General features: G+C 45.1%; 1 protein-coding gene across 1 annotated transcript; it reads right to left on the bottom strand.

Annotated features, from left to right (window-relative positions):
* Positions 1-221: 221 nt before the first annotated feature.
* MED26 (mediator complex subunit 26) lies at positions 222-22295 on the bottom strand. The gene is made up of 3 exons (XM_057385137.1): positions 22278-22295; positions 6031-6105; positions 222-4794 (listed from the first exon to the last, which is right to left on the bottom strand). The coding sequence occupies exons 2-3, from the start codon at positions 6094-6096 to the stop codon at positions 3130-3132; spliced, it is 1731 nt and encodes a 576-aa protein (XP_057241120.1). The 5' UTR covers positions 6097-6105; positions 22278-22295; the 3' UTR covers positions 222-3129.
* Positions 22296-22584: the final 289 nt, after the last annotated feature.

Genomic DNA, 22584 nt, shown 5'->3' with positions numbered 1-22584 from the left:
TGTCCCCGCAGTGTCCCCGCCTCCTCCGCCGGCCCCGCTCGCGTTGCAGCCCCAGGGGTTCCCGTGGCCCGGGACAGACGCGCTCAGGTCGGCACCGAGCCGGGGCAGGGCCGGGGCGAAGGTCAGGGCTCGGGGCACCGGGACAATCGCTGCCGACCTTTAAAACTAACGCGGGGAACGCGAACCGCCGGCTGGGGAAAGGATGGGTGAGTACCTGGCAGGCAGGAGGGGTTCTAGAGCCCGCTTCATCCATGCACCCTGTCAAGAGACCTTTGTGCAGCGTTAATTTGCCCGGTAAAACACGCACTTTAGGGAATGGCGATTCCCCCGAGATTTGCCGATGAGCCATTTCATCAAGAAAGAAACGGCAGGGTTTTAACTTCAGGTTTTAGGATWAGAAGGAGAAATTTTGCCAGAGAGGTAGGAGGAAACAGTAGCAGAGAAACTGAGTCATGCACAAATGAGAGTACACAGCAGGTACGCACATGGTAAACTTCATTTGAACTTGTTTACAAAATTGACAAAAAAATATCACCTTGTAAACTTATTCACATTTGTTGGAGCTCACAGAACTGGTTATACTGGCATGCTGAAATAAAGATTGTCAAGCCTCATCTCACCCTGGAGGACACACAAGTGAGTTTTGACCCCTTACAGCAGCAACAAACTCAGCGAGGAACAAGATTTAAAGCTTGCATCGGGAGGGAATTTTCTCCAGCAGTTTTTGTACCACCAGGGAAAGGGCTGGGTCTGGTTCCTGATGCTCCCTCAAACAGAAGAGCATCAGCACAGGCAGTTTGGATAAAATCTGAAAGCTGTGATGAGCTTTGGGCATCACCTCACCCAGTGCAGTCAAGGGCCATCAATTGCATCAGAAATGGAAGCAGTGGAGAAAAAGATGGAATTTATCAAGTAATACTTTGTCATTTCCTGAAATTTGCCCTATGTTCAAAGGCCTCCAAAGAGCACGGACCCTGTTCCTAAAAGGGACCATTCAGGGAAGGAGGGAGGAAGGGCAGGGGGAGAGAAGATGCACAGTATTTTTTCACATAAACAAAACTCAGGTATTTTTTCAAAATGACCAGCAGCTTAGCCCTCTACCATCAAATCTGAACTGCAAGACAGGAGYTTTCCCCAGCTCTAAACCACACTGCTCAGCCTCAGCAGCTGCACAAGGACAAAATGGAAGAAAACTGAAAAACACACTTGGACGCATTTTTTGGTAACCACTTCTTCTGGTTTCACTCTCAGAGCTCAGATTTCAGAAATGGAAGCACACAGACATCGTATTTCTGAGATAACCCACACATTGCAGTAACAGTCAGATCATAAATGTGTATGAACAAAGATGACTTCAAAATAAACCAAACTTCAGTTGTATTCCAGGGAATGAACCAACACAATGCAGGCCTGGCCAGGAGCATCCTCCTTTGAAAATCAGGGAAGAGCTTGGCTCAGCCCTCAAAGGCAGGAAAACTCTTGCCAAGGTCATCTCCAGCACAGAGTTAACATCACCCAACCCAGGAATATTTTTGGTATAGTGTCCCCTCCCCTGAACAGAAGCCCAGCACTGGGGACTGCATAATACAACAAAATCCCAAATATTAAAGCAATTACAGTTAATAGAAACCCTTCACTTTCTACACCCCAGGCTGCTTTAGAAAGCGCTGTTAACAATTAAGAATAAAACATTACAAAGTTACCGAGACAGAAAAGAAGAAGTCTGATCTCTTTAGACTTTGAGGTACATTATCAGCAGTTGGGTTAGCAGTCTCCAGAGTTTTAAAAACAAAATTCCAACCTGTGGGACTGAGCACCACAGCAAAGTACTTGGAAGACATCCCGTTATCCCTACCGGCAGCATCCGTGGGATTCGGCTCCACCTCCCTGCTCCAACGGGTTCCCAGTGCCAGGGCTCCCTTAGCTGGGCTGAACTGAGCAAACTTGGGAGGGTTGGGGGGAGGAGAAAAAAAAACGAGTGAAGATTTTTATTTTTTTTTAATATATATATAAATAATTCACAAACCGGTTTGTGCAAATTTTTTTTATTTCCACATTTATATCACAACGTGTCCACTTAAAGGACCAAATAGCAAAGTTGCTCCCTTCTGCATCCCAGGAACACAGAAGTCTAGTTACTGTACATTCACTAAGGCTCTTTGTTTTTGCAAATTGCGTTTATGATGGATATCCATAAGGCAAACAATATCTAAAGGAATGGTAACAAGTATATTTCCAGCATACAAACAGGCTTCCTTTTTCCCTCTCACAGTACAGTTACAAACTTGTAGCACCCTCATTACATTTAGATTCTAGAAAAGGTGATTTTTCTCTTTTTTTTTGTTTTTTTTTTCTCTTTTTGTTTTTTTTGTCTTTTTGTGGTTTTTTTACCTATAAGTTTGCAGGAAGGGAAAAGGAGGAAAAATATTTGGCTGGTGGTGGTGGGATCAAAAAATATCGTTAAACATCTAGTTTTTGCAGCATTTCTCAGAGACTGGATTTAAACTGAAACCAGACTAAAATATGTGGATGCCTATGGAATGTTGAGCTGAAGCTGGTGGCCCAGCCTGCAGTGCAACACCTGCTGTTTAAAACCCAATCTCCGTACCACATGACTCTTAAATAACGCAATCATGTTCAGAGATGTGATAGAAATAAAACTACAGTTTTTGCACATCGTCTCTCGAATATCTCACTGCCAAATAAAAACCCAAATCAAGTCAAATAAATAGATGCATATTTTGTTAAGGTAACTTCCACAATTTTTTTTCTTTTTCTCTGTACCTGCCTGTAATAAGATTCCGGCATTCAGAAAGTGCTGGAAATCCTCTTCACTTCTTGGGGACTAACACTTTTTTATAGCTGGCTCGCTATAGAGTTTTGAACTCAAAACTGATCAAACCTTCGTATGCCTTCCTTTGCAAATTGTTAGTAAACTGGTAGCAGCATTTCACAAAAGGAGAATTTAAAGGAACGAGCTGGAAAAGCCCAGCTCCCTCCCCCCCTCTGCTCGTGGGGCCTGTTTGTCCAGGACAGGAGGCTCTATCTCTCTCTCCCAGCTGGAAGTGGCATCGTGTCTGCCAGTTTTGCTAACTGCAGGTGTAAAAAGCGCGCTTAGCAAAACTGCTCTCAGTCTAGGCAGACGTAAGGCAGGATGTTCAATCTCCCATCATCCCCGTGTGGATCTAAGGATATGCACTGTGTCCAATCATACCAGTTACCCTGTGTGTCATAACAACCGTTCACGCCCGGCCAGTTGTGGTCACGTATTCTGTCGAGGTCATCGCCYGTGACCTCTCTGGTGACCCCAGGCAAGTCTGTAGGTTTGCTGTTAGGAGCTAGAACGTGAGTCTTTCTAGCCTCTTTTCTAGTGCTTTCCTCCTGCTTTAAATACTCAGACATGAAGTAGTGAGCTCCTGGAGTCTGTACTCCTGATGAAGACAGCAAGCTACTCTGTCTGTTTAAATATGACTGAATGATTTCATTTCTGGACAACTCTTTCCAGTTCGTTTGTTCAAAGGGGCTTTGCAGGTTGGGTTTTTGCTCCTGCTTTTCCGTTTCTGTCCTGTGCTGTTCAGTAAGCGCAGGCATTTCTACCTGCAAAGGATCTTTCGGTGTTAAAGGTTTTATCTGTCCTGTCATGGGATCAAAAGTGAGTTTTCTCTCTTTTAACCTCACCGGTTTCACACCCCCTTCTGTCACGTGCCCATCCAGGTTGACCGTGTAGTCTCTGGGTCGGTACCTTTTCTTCTTTTTACTATCRGACCCTGAAGCAGCGTCGTCACTGTCCGGTTTGGAAGCGTCCTGCGGGAATCCCGTGTGCGGCGGCRGCGCTTCCCCGGCGTGCCCTTTGCAGCCGGGAGCCGTGTGCCTGTGCTGGCTCTCGGTGCCTCCCTGCTGCTCCTGCCAGGGCTGTGTCACCTCGGGGGCCGCCTGAGGGGGGAACTCCAGTCTCTTGGCTGGCATGGGAGGTGTGGATGGTTGCATCAGGGATGGCGGCGGCGATGGCACCTGTGCAGTGTCTAAGAACTGAGACCTTTGAGATGGACTGGGCATCGAATCCTTTGGTGAGTACGTGGTGTGCTGCCGAGCGAACGTGTCATGCCTAACATTCCTGGGGCTAAAGGAGGAGCAGCGAGGGCTCTTGGGCTGGTGGGGGCCCGTGGCTTCTTCTGATTTTTCATGCTGCTGAAGCACTGCAGTCTTTAGTAACGAGGAAGTGCTTGAAGGTTTTACGAGTCCTGGAGAACTGGTGTGAGGTTTTACAGCGTTTACTGGGATCTTATTGTGTTTATCGTTTTCACTGAGATCTGTCCTGCTGCTCTCAGGCCCTGCGTGSAGGTTTATGTCTACAGGACTAGGAAAATTTTCAGGACTTCCTCCAATTCCATTGGTTGGAGGGGGTGAAGAGTTCTGTAATACTTCATGACTAGCTTTGGAGACCTTTGGGGGAGGAGGGCCCTGATGCCCGTCCCTGTGATCGCCTTTCCTTTTCCGATTTCCTAATTTCTCTGCTTTCGGAGAATTGAGTTTCTGGATATCGTTCCTGCTTTTCAGTTCGCTGATGGGCTTCGAGCCRGCCACGGCGGGAAGTTGTGTGTCTGGTTTGCAGTTGTGAGCGCCGCCGTTCGCGGATCCCGGCGGGTTGGGCAGCCCCCTTGGCACTGGCTCATTCTGCGTTACGGGTTCGATCAATTTTTGCCAATTCCGCAACAATTTCTTGGCACGTTTGGCAAGTTCCTCGTTGGACGTCTTCTTCCTCACCTCATTGATCAGCCTCCCGAGTCTTGTTTCCTACAAAGACAGACAAGGTGTTTTACAAAGGAATTTTTTGCTTTCTTACCCCTGAGAAACACCTGGTTAAAACCACTACGGATTTAAGTGTTGAATAAATCTTTTTTGGAAAGGATTAATCCAGTGCTCTGCTGTGCAATGTGAAACCCACTGTAGGTTTCAAATCCTGCTGTCTTTATTTTCTGGGAAAAACTTCAGAAAGGAATTCTTTAATGARAAGGAACCTTGAGAATAAGAGTGCAGATTCCCTGCAGCACCCAAAAAGTGTGTGTTCATCAAAGGGAAGTGTAAGATCTGCAGAAAGAGCCAAGAGAAAAGAATTCCAGGATYTTTGCCAGCTACAATAAAACAATAAAAATCTCCATTTGACAAACCTGACTACCAGGTGTGAGTTGTGTCCTACCTTTTTCCTCCACTTCTCTCCCCTCACTCCCCAGCCTTGTGGAAATTGTATGAAAAAGCCATTCAAACAAGCACTCCCAGGGCATCCCATGGTGGTTTCATGAGCGGAAGGAAGTGTTTGATTGTTCCCAAAGCACATTTGAAAACAAAGAACTGTTCCACAAGTGAGAATTCTTAAGAAAAGTACTTCAAAGGAGAACACAGACCAGACTGGGAGAGAAATATGCAACCTGTTGTGATACACATGTTGAAATACAGGTGGAGTTGTAATTAAGCAACAGTTAAAAGCAAGAACACCGCTAATTTTAATATAAAGAGTGAAAAAGAAATATATAATTCAGACATCAAACTTCCTTGGGCTGTTTCTACGAGTGGCCAGTGAGAGTTCAGCTCTCCCTACACCTGATCCCACCACAAGGATCAGGCCTTGAAACCTGCTAAACTGAATTTAAGATTWATTTTATAGACTCAGAGCAGCTCTCTTTCTATTTCAGATTTTTGGTGCTTGGTCACCAAACCTCTACAAAGGTGACTGGAACTGCAAAGTGATATTGCTGAATGCAACAGAATTAATTAATCAGTGGCAAGTGATGATTAATGTAATGCCCTGCACAAACAGGAACTGTGCTGCCCAGAATACTGATCTGGGCCCAGAAAGGATCCCTGTGTTCACCGAGATGTCAGAAGCAGCATGAGAAGGACAAAATAATATCTTAATTGTGAATCCTTTGCAATCCATCTATTGTTTCCAGAAAAGCTCTGATGGAAATTAGAAATGCAGGGAAAAGTCCTTTTTATACACATTAAAAAAATCACGTTCAGAGGGTGACGTACCTCAAGTGCCTCTTTGGTTATGGGATATTTCTCCAGGCTGGAGATCACTTCCAGCACTGCCACCATGTTATGGATCTGCAACAAGGAAGACAAAGTCACTTCAYGTTTCACGAACTGGTCTTAGTTAACAAATGTAATTTCAGACCTTCCAGTTCATAATTGCTGAAAGCATTAATCACAAACTGCTATCAGACTGTCTGGCTTTAGGGAGCTGATTGTTCAAGGAATAGGGACAAGGACACTTTTAGTGACCTAGTTGGAAACTGCAGGTGCTGTAACAAATACACTCTTATATAAAAGTCAAGGAAACAGTGGCAATAAAACCTCTGTGACTGAGTAACAAAGTTCTGAGACCCCTCTGCCTGGCATCAATTAATTGCGCACAGCTTAATGGGAAACAAGAGCAAAGTGCAGCAAGAGCAGCAGCAGGTCCGGTTGGAAATCTAGAGTTTAACAGCTCAGATTTGAGTCACTGCAGTTTATTCTCAGGCTGCAGGTCCCTCCTGGCCGGGGCTGTGCCCAGCAGATGTCCCCAGACCATTGTCCAGCACYGGCCTGGGCTCCTCYGGCCACTCCACCACGCCTTGCTGRGCTCTGCCTGGGGAGGAGGAGCTGCWCAAATGCACATCCATTCAGAAAGTGAGGAGCAGCTTCTCTGATGGGCACATCCTCAGCAYGTGTGTGATTTTAATGATTTTCATGAGAAACCACACACTACACATTTCAGGGACTCGGTTTAGGGGTGAACATGGCAGTGCTGGTTGGACTCATTCATCTCAGAGAGCTTTTCCAACCTAAACAAGTTTTTGATCCTACACAGAGATCCCTGTTTCCATTACCTGATGTTAAGAGCGCTGAAACCTGGAATTTCTAATTCACCTTTGGAGACAGATTTAAAAGATAAGCSAAGGAAAACTTGAATCACAGTCTCATTTATTGCTTAATTGCATTTGTGACTCAACTGGACGTGAAGTGCATGTGAGAAAAATCTCCCRGCAAGAACCTCTGCAGGGATCCCACATCATCCTGAAACCTAATCAGGAGCAGCATCAGCAGCAGCAGGCAGCTCTGCCCTCCCAGCCCCACACTCCCTGCACCTTAAAAACACTGAATTGCAAGAATTGGCTTTTCCAAGTCAGTTCTACCCCTCCATCAAGATACAACTGGAGCACCAGGAGCTGGAGTCTCTTCCTTTCAGAAAACCTTGGGCACAGAASCTGTTTTGTCCATCCCTGCAGGACTGTTTCATTCTGGAGATACCTGGCTGATGAAATACTTGTCCTGCTTTTCTGTCTCACTTTTATCAAACTTATGTTTAAAGTCTATACAGGCTTTGAATGATTCCAGCTCCTATAGGMTGTAAAACCAACTTCAGGCCAAAGATGAATTAAATTGTCCTGGTTCTTTCTTCACTCTGCAGATATTTAAAGCCCTACCATGAGGCCAGGTCTGGTAAAACTCTGCTTAACCTKTAAAGCAGTGAGATCACAATTCTGACATATTTTAGCTCTTATTTCACTTCAGTGCACTGACTTTTTTCCACATTTCAACTTTGCCCTCAGTACCCAGGAAGGACAGTTTAGCACCAGTTTAAGCACTACACAACACCGGGGTTGATTTTTTTTTCAGTTTTTAGAACCAGAGTCCTTAGAATAGTTAAAGCCCAATGCTGGGAGTTTCCAGACAAATATTTTTAAACTTGCAAAACATGACACTCTCCTTCCCAACACATATTTTAGGCTATGAATTACCAGGGTGAAAAATGCTCTGTTGCACACATCAATAACTGGCACAATTATTTTTGCAGTTGCTGGTAATCCCCAAATTTTTGTTATCTAAATGACAAACTGAAAGCAAAAAAAAAAAAAAAAAAAAAAGGGTCATTAGCCTATCAGAAGGTCAATAAGGGGAAAGTGATCTGTTCATGTATACACACACCTACAGAAAGATGAAACTGCTCAGGGAATTTCCAGTCTCAGCTTTGCCTTTGTTCCAAAACCCCAAACACACAGGGAGTGATGCCCCAAATGCTAAATCACCTCCCAGCTTTGACAGAGTGTGACCTCCCTCCCTCCCTTCTCCGGGGACATGTGGTGCCAATTAAGGACAGTGAAAGTGGCCTTGCACCCTCAGCTCCTGCTGGAACACACGTGGGATTCCTCACACATTTGTAACCAATTGAGAACGCGCTGTCACCGAGCCACTGCTGAGCTGAGCACCAACATCTCACGCTGCAGACAACTGCAAGCAGCTCCTCTCAGTCTCCCTTCTTTTGGACCTGCAGGGAAGCTKGATTCTTTAAAAATAAATACATGAAATGTTCGAGCATGTTCAACAAYTTCTGCCCCCTTCCCCTTGTGTAGTTTTCTCAGAATGTTTCAGCCAAACTGCCATAAATAGAAGCTTACAATGAAAATCATATTTACCTATTTTAAAAAACACAGACTATGATTTTTTCTGTGGCAGAATTAAACAGAGGKATGGAAACAAGAAGAGGTCCTTAAACTCCTCAAGTATCACCTATTCCATGAAAAGACACCACAGGGATAATAGGAGAACACCCATCCTTCACACCAGTATCTTTCCCTTAAACCAACTGTTACAATAATATTCATACATTGTCACATAACCAAGGTGACACTGATGTTACAAAACCTGCCAGGACACCACCCCTACTTTGAACAGCACCAGAAAAAAAAATTATTAACACAAAGGGCTACTGAAGATGTTTACTGGGAACACAACAGACAGGTACAGTGCCAGGGAGGGATGGGGAATTTGGCAGACCCCCTCTCTCTGGGCACTGGTCAGGGCTGCAATGCCCARGTCAGTGCCTCAGGAATTTGCATTTTAGTTTTTATGTACCTTTATCTGCTCACATTGCAACCCCCCCCCTAAAACAACTTCCGGATCAGCATTTAGGAGCTTGCAGCAAACAGCTCAGAATAATTGATAAATCATTGATAAATCATTGATATGGCATTTCAAACTATCCAGTGCTGCTCCCATGCTCCTGATTGGCACACAGACTAATTCACTCCAAAGTTTACTGGAGAACATCTGCTTTGAGTCATCCACGATAATCCTTTCCAGCCAACCCTAATGACAGCCACAGAAAACAAATCTTATTTATTTCATGCAAGGCTCCTTAAGTCATCCAGCCATTCAGCCACACTCCAGAGCTCACTACTGCTACCCGAGACTTTTCCAAGTTAAGCACGAAATGTTTTTTTCTCCAGCCTCAGACAAAAGCAGGGGTTTCTAAACTTTCTGGAAAAGATCAAAAAGCCTAATTTCCTTTCTTAACTGCCATATTAATCTYACTCMAGCATTTATAAAGCAGCACGGGTTYATTGAGTAACACCAGGGTAAGTGTAGCAGTTTWAAGTGGGTTTTGGGAAGGGTGAGCTACAGCTGTTCCCTCCCACCGCTGCCTTCCCAGGAAACAGCAGCAAGCTCAGCATCCCCATGAGCTGTAGCACCATTTCCATGGGCTGGGATGTGTTTTCTGCTGGTCCAGCACACTCCACGTGATGTTTTGATTCTCTTCCTTTGCTTACACACCACACCAGACCCCAAACACAACACCAGCACCCCCAAAATGCCTTCCTGTGCTCCTCAGGACTGCCTGGACACACAGCACAACYTGCACTCCCTCCCTGCAGCCTGAAGAACAAATGGTACATAAACTTTCTATTGCAGACACTCAGATAAAGCAATTTTGTGTTTTGATTGATTTTTTTTTTTGTAATATTTTCACGGGGATGTTTCTAAAGATCTCTGCAAGCTGATTAGACCATGATAAACAGCAAACCAGACCTGAGTTACCTGGAGCAGAAGGAGCAGCTCTTTCTGCGTACAAGAAAAACTCAAGTATACAAGTATAACAAGAAAAACTCAATGCACAATTCCAAAAAAAAAAAAACAAAACAAACTCTTGTAGTCAAACCACTGGTAGAAAGGCTCTTTTCAATCACAAAGTTCACCCAACAGCTCTAAAAGGCATCTTTTGATACAGTATCATTCTCCTGGGTCACATTAGTACCTTCACAAGCTTCTAAAGATACTTAAACCTGGCCTGGAGTTCCCCATCAGTGACACTCCTCTAAAATCAAAGTGTGACACCATCACCTCCTGAAATCCCAGCTTACAGCAACCACAGCCTGACTCCACCGAGGGCATGGTGGAACAGAGCACACAGGTATGACAACATGCTGATTTGGAGAGAATGTATTTCACACAAATGCCATCACATTTCATCTGCTTCCTCAGAAYACCTAAAAATACTCAAATTTTGACGGTTTCAGAGAAAGTACTTTCGCAACATTGCCCCACCTGTAGCASCAAAGCAGTTTGACAGAAGCAAGCAGAGAAGTGGAGACAATGTGGGGGACTAAGCAGCTCTTTTGTCTTCCTACAAACACAAATCCAGGKGTCCTTTGCCAAGCTGGAGGTTTCTGGTGGCAGTCAATACCAGCAGCAGGGTCCAGAAAGAAGTTCACAGGATCATCTGTACAATTTTTGTCTTCCCCCTGTTCCTGTGGGGAAGCACGTTATTGAGGAGTTKTACAAACTGTTCCAGAGCCCAGGGCCGTGTATCTCCTCAAGGAGTGCAGGATAAGGCTCAGGAAAATCCTGGGTTTGAGGTCAATATTGCTGGAGAGACCAGGGTGGCAGAGCTGTTCCAGGAGGTGCAGTGCCCACTCCAGGAGCGATGGCATCGCTTGTGTTCCTTCTCTTGGAGCTCTCAGTGGTTCCTGCAGCCAAACACCAACTCCTGTCCCAGACTGGGATCCCTCCCAGGGTCACATCTTGCCCCCAGCACTGCTTTAGGATAAAAATCACTCTGCTGCACAGAAATATGGAATAAGAGGTGAGGAGAGGAAAGTTGTTCTTCACAGGAGGCTTTATTTAAACGTGCCAACAGCAATCCGGTGGTATAGAGTTCATTCAGCACTTCATGCAGGAACTATCAGACACCAGACACTGACAACCCCAACACAAAACTGGAATGGCATTTTCTCAGAGGTACAGACCAAATACACCAAGTTAGAATTCAGGTTACAACCTGCTGCTATTTAGTTCAGTTCCCTTGCAGCTGATCTATTAACAGTTCCCCCTAGCCCCAATGTGACAYGATGTTGTCTAAAGATAGGGAACACSAGATACTATTCACAGACACAACACACTGAGAAGATGACCAGGCACTACTTTGTTCACATAACTGGAAATGCCTGAAAGTCAGTTTGCCAAGCAAAAGTCCAATATAAACCAATACATAAAAGATTCTCAAAGGTGAAGGCCAGTTTTCTAACACTATTTAGTAAAACAGATCTTTAAACACGAAGGAATTGATTATTTGGGTTGGAAGTTACTCACTGGAAGAATCTTCTATGACAGAGAAATTAATGTGRAGTCCTTGTTTTGAAAACTGATTAGAAATCTGTGGTGTAAAACAACAGGTAGAAGAAATGCTCCTTGAGTACCAAGAATAGTCCAAAGAGTGCCCAGGCACCAAAAGACTTTAAACTCCCAGGTCTAATTTAAAGAGTCAAACCAATTTGCATATATTTCACTTGCACTTAGACTTTATTTAATGGCAAAGTAACATCACCCAGATACCTTCCTGTGTATACTTTACAAAGCCAGGATCGTCAAACAAGAGTAAGGTCAGACTCCAATAAAATTCCGCAGTGCGAAGAAATCAGTGGACCTGAAATATTTCCCCCACTGCCTCCTGGCAGTGCCCACGCACATCCCTGAGCTGTGCAGACACCACAGCAGCCAAGAGACTGAGAGGAGTTTGCCAGCACAAAACACAGTTTGCCCTGGCACTCAGAAAAGGCCTCCAGACACAAATCCACAGTGGCTGGGATGGGCCATGAACGCTCCAGCTCTTCTCTGCAGGGCCATTCCCAGGGAGACACCCAGGACCCCCAGGCACAGCAGGAACAGATTCCACGCTGGGGTAAGGCAGGGGAAAGCACCCAACAAAAGGAATATCACTGGAGGAGGCATTTAGAATGTACAAGAGGCAGTAAAATCCAGACTGTGAAGACAAGACACACCCCCGGTTCCCAGGACACGCCCCTGCGCTGCAGGAAAAGGTCTTTAAGGCAAACAGAAAACAGCAACAGYGAAACACTTTTCTCCATTCACATTTATTAGCCAATAACTGCGAGGCATTTTTGTTACTACAGAGAGAAATACCTGTCTGTCAGCTTCCACAGTTACTAAACATTTTGTATAACACCTCGAGAATCGTACCTGCGGTGCCAGACCTGAGCTGCAGACATACACCAAAAAGACTCAATGCATTATGATCCCCTTCCACTTCTTTTTCCACACCCCACAACAAACCCACCCCATCAAACTGTGAAGCTTTGAAGGACAAATAAMAATTCATTAATCTGATTTTAGAGAGCCCAGCAGCTGAAGAGGTTACATGAAATGCTGTTCAATTGGAAAGATGTGTGGCACAAATTCCTGCTGAAGGAACAGAGCAAGGAGCACAGAGCACAACCCCAGGCAGTCACTGCCACTCTCAGTGGCATCTACCACAGCACACTGCAAGATAATTTATTATTCTTTCCCACTCAATCCCAAACTGTAAGGAATGGTACAGGAACCKAATTCAGCTGGAATTACATCTTCATCTCAAGGTGCAACAGTGCAAGAAGAACACACAAAAAGAGGAGGTCAGAGAACAGCAGCAATAACAGGTTTTGAAAACATGGTTAATAACAAAAAGTTAAAGTTTTCATTTCACAAGGTATTGAAAAAATAGGAAAGAGACACATGAAGCTTGAAATAAGCATTGAAATAAAACAAGTTTTATGGATATGCATTATTAGTCATAATAAAGAAAATGTTAATCAATTGTTTTCATGCTCACTGGCCTAAATTGCAACAAGACAAATACTGATTACACATAAAAATAACCAGCGAGCTACCAGTGCACTCAAACGTCTCCAGAGCCACTACAGAGGTTTAAGAACAGATTAGACAAGTTCAGAAAGAGCTGTTTTGTAAAGGTGATGCTACTTTAGGGAAGGTGATGGACCACACGAAGTCCCCGCCTGCCATGCCCTGCACCTGTGAAGGGGAACARACACTGAACTACAAGGAGCACAAACACCTCAAATCCCCTTTCTAATTCCAAACCAGACTCACAGAAGCAATTCAGAATTGTACTCTCAAAAAGATGCATACAGGTAACTCCATTGAACAGATTATATTGTGAAGGACTTAAAAATGCAACACTTTAAATTTCACTGCCCCAGTGCAGTGCACTGTGTAATCCCAAAAATCCCAAAAGAAATGTCCAAAGTTTCTCACACCACTCAGGCTTTGCAGCTGCTCCCTGTCACCATTTCAGCCACTTCACATTCACCCCTCAATCCCGACACAGTTTCCTTCTCTACAGGATAATAATTTCTCCTCCTTTTCCACCAGTACAGMAACTTCAACCAGACGAATCCTGGTAGTTACTATTTAATATAAGCCATGAATTGAAGTCCAAAATTATTGCTTCAAAATTTAGAGAGCCATAAATGAGGCTGCTGTGCAAGCAAAGTCACGGGGACGACTAGTCCTACTTCAACAAGACAGAAAGGCAGTTGGATGATTATTCAGGCAGAATAACACAGAATATACAGAAAATCAGGCATTAAAATGTGCCTCTGGTGATTCACCATGATCTTGGTGCTTTCTGCTGTAAGGAACTCGCTGTTGGTACCTCCCTGGGTTACGATGAGAGCACAGTAAGGTACCACAGGACCCCTAAAGGCACTGCTTGGACAGAATCATTCTGTGACCACCTGCTTCATCTTCATCCAYTCCAAAGGACTGGTGAACATTTAAAATCATACATTTACGGGACTTGATGAGAAGGACCTCCAGGGATCCAGAGCTTTGTGAAGTTTTTAAATACTTTGTTACCCATCCCATAGAGTGTCTACCCAGAGCAGTTTGTATCTGAGTGCAATTCAGAAAGGCCCTACTGATACCCCCACAATACAGAATTTTCACTCTTAAAAATAAAACCATCTATCACCATATCAGCATACTTTAAATGCAGCAGGCCAACTTTTCTCAAAGTTTTAGGGAAAATTTTTAGGGATGCTTCTTGTCTGATTCCTTAAATGATGGAAGGGCAGGCTGAGGTAGAAGCTTGGTGAATACAATGTTGAATAYGTTGTGGAATGTATTAATTCATCATCCAGAAGTGCAATATGCTCATGTGACTGCTCATGAGAAGTTTAAGCATGGTGTGTTTGTTAACAAAATCTGAGAAAAACAGGGCCACAAACTGGGAAAATTTATGGAGAGAAGTCACTGCATCCTTTCAACAACTGCTACCAATAGTGAATTCTTGTCAACACATACCATAAACAAGTTTTATGGAGATGCAAAAAAAAATCCCTGAAATCAATTTACCCATCTCCTAGAATTACTGCTCTCCAAATTCTACATTAAACACCMATTTCCAAATCCCTCCATTCCCTGAAGGAGGTCCTGCACCTCCCTCAGGACAGGTCACCTGTCAGGAAAGCAAAACCCCCCAGGAATCCCTGGAGAATGCTTGCCCATTCCAACCAGTGGCACAATCCTCASCAGCTCCTTGGAAACAAAATGCCTTTTCTACCTTTGGCTGGGAAAAAWAGTCTTCCCTGGAGGAAGGTGAGCACAGAGCTTTCTCAGCTCAGGGTTTGTGAGAGCAGCTCCGCTCCAGAGCCAACTGCCCAGTGTGGTCATGGAGGGACAAAGGAACCCGGCATTCATCCACTTTTTTTTTTTTTATATTTAAACATAAAAAAAAGAATCATGAAGTCCCAGAATGGTTTGGGTTGGAAGGAACCTTAAAGCCCATCTCATTCCATCCCCTGCCATGGGCAGGAACACCTTCCACTCCCCCAGGTTGGTCCAAGCTGGTCTTSAACACTTCCAGGGATAGAGCAGAACATTCATGAAGTTCCAACTTGGTGCTTTTTATTTCTAACCTAGCGGCAAAAACCTTCACAATTTCCACTTCACAAAGCCCCAGTGAGGCTTAAACCCCTTGGCAGCCTGTCTTGAAAAGTCCAGCGAAGAAAATACAAAGTCAAAACCCAAAAAGCTTCCATTTTGACAAACTCTCCCTCACAAAACAAGGCACAATGAGTTTTCCAGGATGTAGTCAGGCTCTTCACCAGTGTGCTCAGCCCCTTCACAAATATACCTGAAACAGCACCTATTGCATCTTCTCCACCTCACCATGCTTGACTTTATGCAAGAATCAACTGCAGATTTTCCAAGGATTAACTATAATATTGAAATACTATTTTTTCCTGCAACTTTCAGGATGATAAGTTATATACAGACATTAAAATTCCCTGTCCCTTCCTGCTGCAGTTAATTTACAGAGCACAAGGAGTGTTCCAGAGTGACCTGCTCAGAAAGTTCTGCTCCRGTGATGGCTCGAGTTACAGACACTCACAGATATGCTGGAAGTTTGTTCACCAAAGGCAATTTATGACTGTGCATCATCACCACCCTGAGAAAACACCATGTTCCTTTACCTTCAACAGCTCTACACTCCTAAAAAAAAAAAAATCAAACCCTACAGACCTGTACTATAACTGTGATACTCCGCAAGCTGATCCTGCATGGAAACTATGTGAGAAAGCAGCTCCACAGAAATGCTGGCTGTCACTCTGAGACAAGACTTCCACCTCTGCACAGTCATCTTCACAGCACAAAGTTTGAAAACACGCCCAGCTGAGCGTGTGTCGCTGAATCCCTGGGACGCAGGATCCCTCCTCCCCAGCTGCTGGGTTAGAAACTGCTCTGTTCACTAAAACAGAACTAATTATGTTTTACTTCCAGTGACTCCTCAGCAGAAATTGCTACCACTGACTGTTTGGACATGCTGRAAATTGTACACTTTGATATTAACAATCACACTCAGGCACGCACTGCTGCCCTGTGAAAGCCGTGCCCCTGAAAACACCAATTCGCTGTCGAGTTTTAGCAGATTGCACCTCAAATTAAAGCAATTTGCTGGCACTTAAATATTGTTCCAAACACCAGAAGCATGAATTACCCACAGAAAAAGTAATTTAGCTTTAGTTTGTTTGAATAAACAAACCTACATTTATATTAATGTGAGGTTACTTCCTTACCTTTACCTTAAACCATTWCTCTAAAGACCAAGGGTAAAAGTGGGGCCACATCCTACAACGACACACAGACCTAAGCAAGTATATTTGGACTTATCAGCAAGCACAAAACTGGTGAGAAGAGATAGCAGCAAAATGTTATCAGCTTAAACAGACGTGTTTTTGATGTAAAAAAACTACAGTGACATTAATTTTAACGCCAAGCCTAATATATGGAGTAACTATSCCTTAAAAGCAGTGCTTCTCAACTAACATCAAACTTCTGCAGCAGACAGAATCAATTCCTCCTTCCCCTCTCCTGAAACTTTAGTGGTTCCTGAAAAAAAAAAGCTAATTGGTAACTGCAGCAGCTTCTTGAAGAAAGTGGGAAAGGATCTCAGAGGGAGAAAAAGCTTCAGCTGCAGTGGAGCTACTTTGATCAGGAGCCAAAGGTGCCAGGATGACAGTGCTGCTGTGTCACRTGGCCACAGCAAAACCCTGAAGAGAGGCAACCCTAAACTGGGCTCACCCTCAACTTTTACACGACAAACCTCTCCCCCCACCCYAAATGACAAATTGGAATTCCCAGCCAAGGCCCAGGCTTCTGAAACACAACCTAARCTGGAAGTCTTCCTATTTTCTTAGCACAGGCTGGGTCCCTCTCCACCAGGGAGCTTCTGACAATGTTTCCCCTCTTGCCCATGGCAGTGTCAGGCTGCAGTGCTGGGCAGCAGGAGCTGACCCAGCTGAATCCCATGCCCAGCCCTGCCAGGATGCCATGCTCAGCTCCCTGCTCTTTTGGCTTCGAGGTGTGCCAAGGTGCACTGAAATGGCCTCCTCCTGGATTCAGGAACATCTCCAATCGGAGCAACTCTGCTGCCYGGGAAGTTTGTGGCAGCACATCTCTCCTGGAAGGACCCACATCTTGCACACCAGCTGTCTGTTCCAAGCTCTGGCTCGTGATGACTGCCAGAAGTTGTTCCCCATATTTATTCTACCTACAAAAAGTTGGTTCTTCCATGGAGGAGCTGTTTCATGGCTGCACCAATAAAAATGTGTTAATGACTTATTTCCCTGCAGCCTCTGAGCATTCAGAGTGTTCACAAACAGCATGTGCAGAAAGGTACTTGTCGCAAAGTTTTATCATTTGGATTTAAAAACTCTTCAGTGATCCCCTATAATGACAATGAGAGGGGTCAAGCTCTCTGTGACAGCCTCAGCTGCTGCCACCCCGCTGTCACCTCTCCTTGCCACATGCTCCCCCAACTTTGTGCCAGAACTGCCACCTCTCCAAGCCCAGGARGAGCTGGGACAGGGAAAAAGGGTCCTGAGGAGCCCCTGTTCAGGAAGGGTTTGGCCAGGTGAGCTCCTCAACTGGGCCAGCACAAGGAAGGGAACAGGAAACTGTTCTGGAGGAGGCAACATGGACGGGGATCCCAGCAGCTCTCCCAGCTTCAGTGGAGTTTGAGCCAAATCAATCCAATTTTTGATCATTTTGAGCACTGGCCATACACCCAATAGTGGAAGGTGGTGGTTTACTCAAGTTGCAGACCTCACTCATGATGTACAACTCAGGAGACTCCTCCTGGCTCTCTACAAAGGTGTTTCCCAGCAGTTATTCCAGGCCACATTCAGAGCCCCATCCCCACAAACACAGRCTAATTCCAGACATCTGTGAACCAMTGAGAAGCAACAGCGACAGAAAASRTTCTGCAAGTGAAACTTGACCATAAGGCAGCCACTGTCACCTCAAAAAACCCAGACAGGCATGGTTAACTTTTCCAGGTAACAACACACCTCCTTCCTGCCAGGTCCCAGGGCASCAGGGAAGCAGCAGCATTCCACTCCTCATACAATCACAGACTGGGAAGGGTTGGAAGGGACCTTAAAGCCCATTCCATTCACTCCCTGCCACGGGYAGGGACACCTTCCACTATCCCAGCCCTGTCCAACCTGACCTTGGACATTTCCAGGGATGGGACAGCCACAGCTGCCCTGGGCAACCTGTGCCAGGGCCTCACACCCTCACAGGAAGCTGTTATTTTCTGTTTCCACACATTTAAACACTTCAAGACCCAACTATTTGTGATGCACCAGAAGTTTTATTAAACAATTGAGCTACACTAAAAACTACCTGGAAAAAGMTACATATGTTGCCTTTTTCTTCTTTAAACCCTGATCAATTCCTCGGTTCACTTCACCATATGATCCTGCACACATAAAATGGGTGTGTGTTAGCAGGAATAAGAAGTGGGTGTTATTTAAATTGTCAGTGCTGCCGAAACAAACACTCAAATTACAGCTTCAGAGCAAATGACTACTGCCATCATCACTTCGACCTGGGGAGTTTCAAGGAATTAACAATGGAAAAGCAGTTTGGCATTCCCCTTGCTTTGACCCTTCGATTCAAACTCTCTGATATTTCTGTTTAGTCAGATTTTGTCTTAGCAGCCTCAAAGTTCACAATGGTATCACCGCTACAAGGGGCATTGTACAAATGAGAAGTTTTTAAACCACCAGTCCCCCAAACCCCCAAAGAAGCAACTGCCTGTGCTGCCATCAAGTCAAATAAGCTACTTTGGAAAGAAGTGGACAAGCAAAATTCAAAGACCAAAAAACCAACTGTACTATCACCCTCACACAGTGAATTCAAGAGAATCCTAGTGTTTGTAATAAAGAGCACTAAAAAAACCACAGCCCTCATTTAAAATTATTAAAAAGAACCTTGAACACAATGGGACTCTCTACATCAAGCCCAAATCTTTATTTGGAACKCGAGACTGACATGATAACAACTCCAGACCTTGCACATTAAGAAATGCCCCAAGCCCCTGCACATTTTGTCACACACCTGGAACAACCTGCTGCCTTCACGCACAAAATGTGGGCCTGCTCCAAACAAGATGAGCTGCAAGTGAGGAAAGGGACAAAGAGGGCAAGAGGTACAACAGGTTCTCTGCACCTCCCTCCAAACTGCTAAGCTCATTAGGGCCTCACAGAAAAGGATAAAGCTCAAGCAAGAGCCATTCCTAGTCTACTTCGCCCACACGTAACACTTCCTGCATCCAAAGAAATCACCAAGACCCTCAGGAAGTGAACAACCAGCTTCCTCTGGTGGTTTCTATATTTCTATTATTACAGCAGTGTCCTGCACCTTCTTGAAGCACTGCTAGAAAGYGTCTTTGCCACGGATGAGGGAGGTTTTGTCTCCAGGACCTTGGTAAAAAAACCAACAGAGAGAACAGCCATGGAAGCATCTTTAACCATGCAACTTGTGCCAATGAACCACCTAATAGATTCCAACACACAGGAAAATTAATTATTAATAATTCAGACCATGGACCACTCCYGAAGGTCCGTGCAGCAAGTCCAGCTGAGATACTGATGAACCACAGCCTAAATAACAGCCAAGCCCAACCTTACAGGGAGCACAAAACACAGGCTGGTACTCAAATCAAAGCTGGGTTTGTGTCACAGAGGGGTACTAATGGCAAATAATGAAGTTATTATCTAATATTTAAAAACAGGAACAGATTGCTACATGTTCAGCATGAGGAACCGTTTAATTGCGAGCACAATTTTAGCAGCTGGTTGGAAACGACAAGCTCGTCCACAGAGCAAAATCCAACAGATCTCATTACTCCTGACATCAGGGGAAAAACTCCCCCAAGGAGCACAGAGCACAAGTTACCAAGGCAAAGGTGTTGTGCTGGGTAGAAGGGCTGGATCTCAGCACACAAAGTCCAAAGGCARAAGCCTTGTTCCCACCAGAAYCAAGGGATATYTCCCCTGYCAGACCTCACAGAACAGAACTCCTGCTCTCCTCCMCCTCCTGCTATGTTCTCACAGAGGCTTTGGAAGGAAAGTGATGCTGGTACTCAGTGCTTAGGTCACGGAGCAGAAGTGCTTTGCCCATATGTTTCCTCGAGGAGAAAAGGCTGAATAAATGAAGACACAATACCAGACATCCCGGGTGGCTTCTAGGATGATGTAAGTTCTTTTAAAAATAGCTTATTTCTTATAGGTCTCCTTTGAAATAGTTCAGAATTTACACGGGTAACCTCTAAGAGTGGGAAACTAAGTTATAAATATATTCTGCAGCAATTACTAGAGGAGRTCCAAGTGCTAAACATGTGTGTAAATTCAATATTGCTCCCGAGTCAGCAGGGCTTTACGGAGCAGCTGGAGATGAACAATCAGCACAGGAGATGATTTCCTGAGGCCAGCAGGTTCTGCAAGCTTGGGAAAATGATTATTTTGACCAGTTTAACCCAATAGAGATAGAGAAACTTACGTCTCTGTATATTTTTTTTTAAATTTAAGGCCTGACCTGTGAGTTGACCAAGATCCAAATAACCACATAGGAATGAATATCCACAATGGCAGCTCATATTAGGGGATGCAAGGGATGTGTGGGGAATTTAAGTAAAGCTTAAAATTTACAGACCCTACAGTAAAGCACTACAAAAACCCAATCACCTCCTCCCTCCTCAGCCCCACAGAACTGTTTTGGCCACCTGACACTATTAATGCATCTTTCACCCTGTCCAGAAACACACACATACACACACCAGTTATATTGAAAAGCCTGAATTAAATCCAGGCCTCAGAGCTTGACTTTCTTGGTAAATGAGGAAGTCAATGACAACAGCAAATGCTAAAGCTTTGAGAGCCACTATTTCTGTCAGGAGAAGAGTCTAAAAGCCAGCAGAAAGTAGCTGGAGTTTTCCATGAGTCCCTGCAGGCACAGCAGTTCACGGCTGCACAGAATCTCCCAGCAGGAAAACAGCAGAGCAGCTTCTTGTAACTTCACGCTGGTGCCCAAGTGTGATCCAACTCAGAATCTGCTTTTTAAATGTGTTCAAAATGTAAGTTTTTCTTCCCTCTACACCAGTGATGTGCCAGGTAGTGAACACTCAACAACACCACCTTTTCCATRTGCTTTGGAGCCAAGAGTCTGAGTTCTCAGCCTGCACAATGAACCTCAGCTACACCACCTCTGCTCTCCTTCAAGAAAAGGTTAAACTGGAAGACAGACCCTGCCTACAGGCACTTCAGAACAATGGGCTGATTTTTCTGCCACCAATTATTGCTCTGGATAAGTATCAAGTATGTAGAATTATAATTTAACATACATCACTCCTAAACTTAAGGGGCTACTGACCTGTTGGAAGCTCTGGCCTCCCCTCCCAGGGAGCTGCCTGGTTATTTTGGGTCCTCTCACAACAGCATCGTGTAACATCAGCGCGTGGAAAAAGGGGAAAGCACTCATCACAAAATTCACTTCCTGGCTGCTCAGTTCTGCACAGCCACAGTGTCTGACAAAGTAACACTAGAATTAGGGTAACCACCGCAGCTGACAATTCTGAAGTCAAAAGACACCRCAGATCTGCTACAATTTTATTAAAGTAGGTTGGCAAGCAGTCTCACGTAGAGTGAAAAATCTGCAGCCAGAGAAAGGGAGCTCAGAGCAAACAGGACTCATGAAGTGCACTAACTGACATTTCAGCAAGATCCACGTTGAAGTACTGCAAACTCAGACAACGCTGACATTTAACAKCCCACAAGCACCACCAGGATTTGTTACTGTTACTCCAATGTATAACACTGCAACTCACGAGAGATGCCCAGCCCAGGGGGTTCTACAGAACCCACAATGTCTGGGTGATTTTTCTTCAGTCCCCATGTCACTCGCAGTGCACTCCGTGGAGGGGGTCCAAATGATAATAACTTTATTAGCTACTTTAGSACTTTGATACAGGTCTATCACAAAAAAAAAAACAAAACTCCACTTGTTCAGACAACAGCAGGTATGACTTTAATTGAACCAAAGCACCATTTCACACACCTCAGCCCCTGGAATAACACGCACACATTCAGCCTGACGCACCAGAGGCTGCCCCCACAAACTGCAGATGGCCAAGAAAGACCCACCTTTGCATCCTGCAGTGATAACTCTTGATCTAAGACTCAAAAATTGGACAGATTGAGGGCCCTGCAGTCCTCTCACTGCAATAAACACCTAAGGGGAGAACTGCTTGGACGAGCCAAAAAACCCTTAAAAAGAGCAAACGATGCTTTGGATAACTGCCACTWAAGGCCACTTACAGGTAAAATACACGCTGACTTCTGTGCTTACACCACATCCCAGAAGGAGCAGATAAGCTCATTACGGAGCTGCAGGAAGGGATAAAAGCGAAGACCGAGGCTGTTCGGTGCTGGAGCAGCTCCAGAGCCCCGCTGCCACCGCCAGAGTCCTCCCGGCGTCCCCGCAGCCCGGAGTGCCCCCCGGCCGCGGTCGGAGTGGCCGCAGGGCCCGAGGAACAGGTGGGCGCCCCGGAAGGTCCCGGCGAGCGGCGGCGGGGCCGGCCCAGAGCCCCCTGCAGGCCGCACCCGAGCCGCGGCCTGGCGTGGG

This window comes from Malurus melanocephalus, unplaced genomic scaffold, assembly GCF_030028575.1.
Source record: "Malurus melanocephalus ecotype Western Australia unplaced genomic scaffold, MMel_1.1 scaffold_793, whole genome shotgun sequence".
Taxonomy (NCBI): domain Eukaryota; kingdom Metazoa; phylum Chordata; class Aves; order Passeriformes; family Maluridae; genus Malurus; species Malurus melanocephalus.
This window is presented reverse-complemented; position numbering and strand designations above follow the sequence as displayed.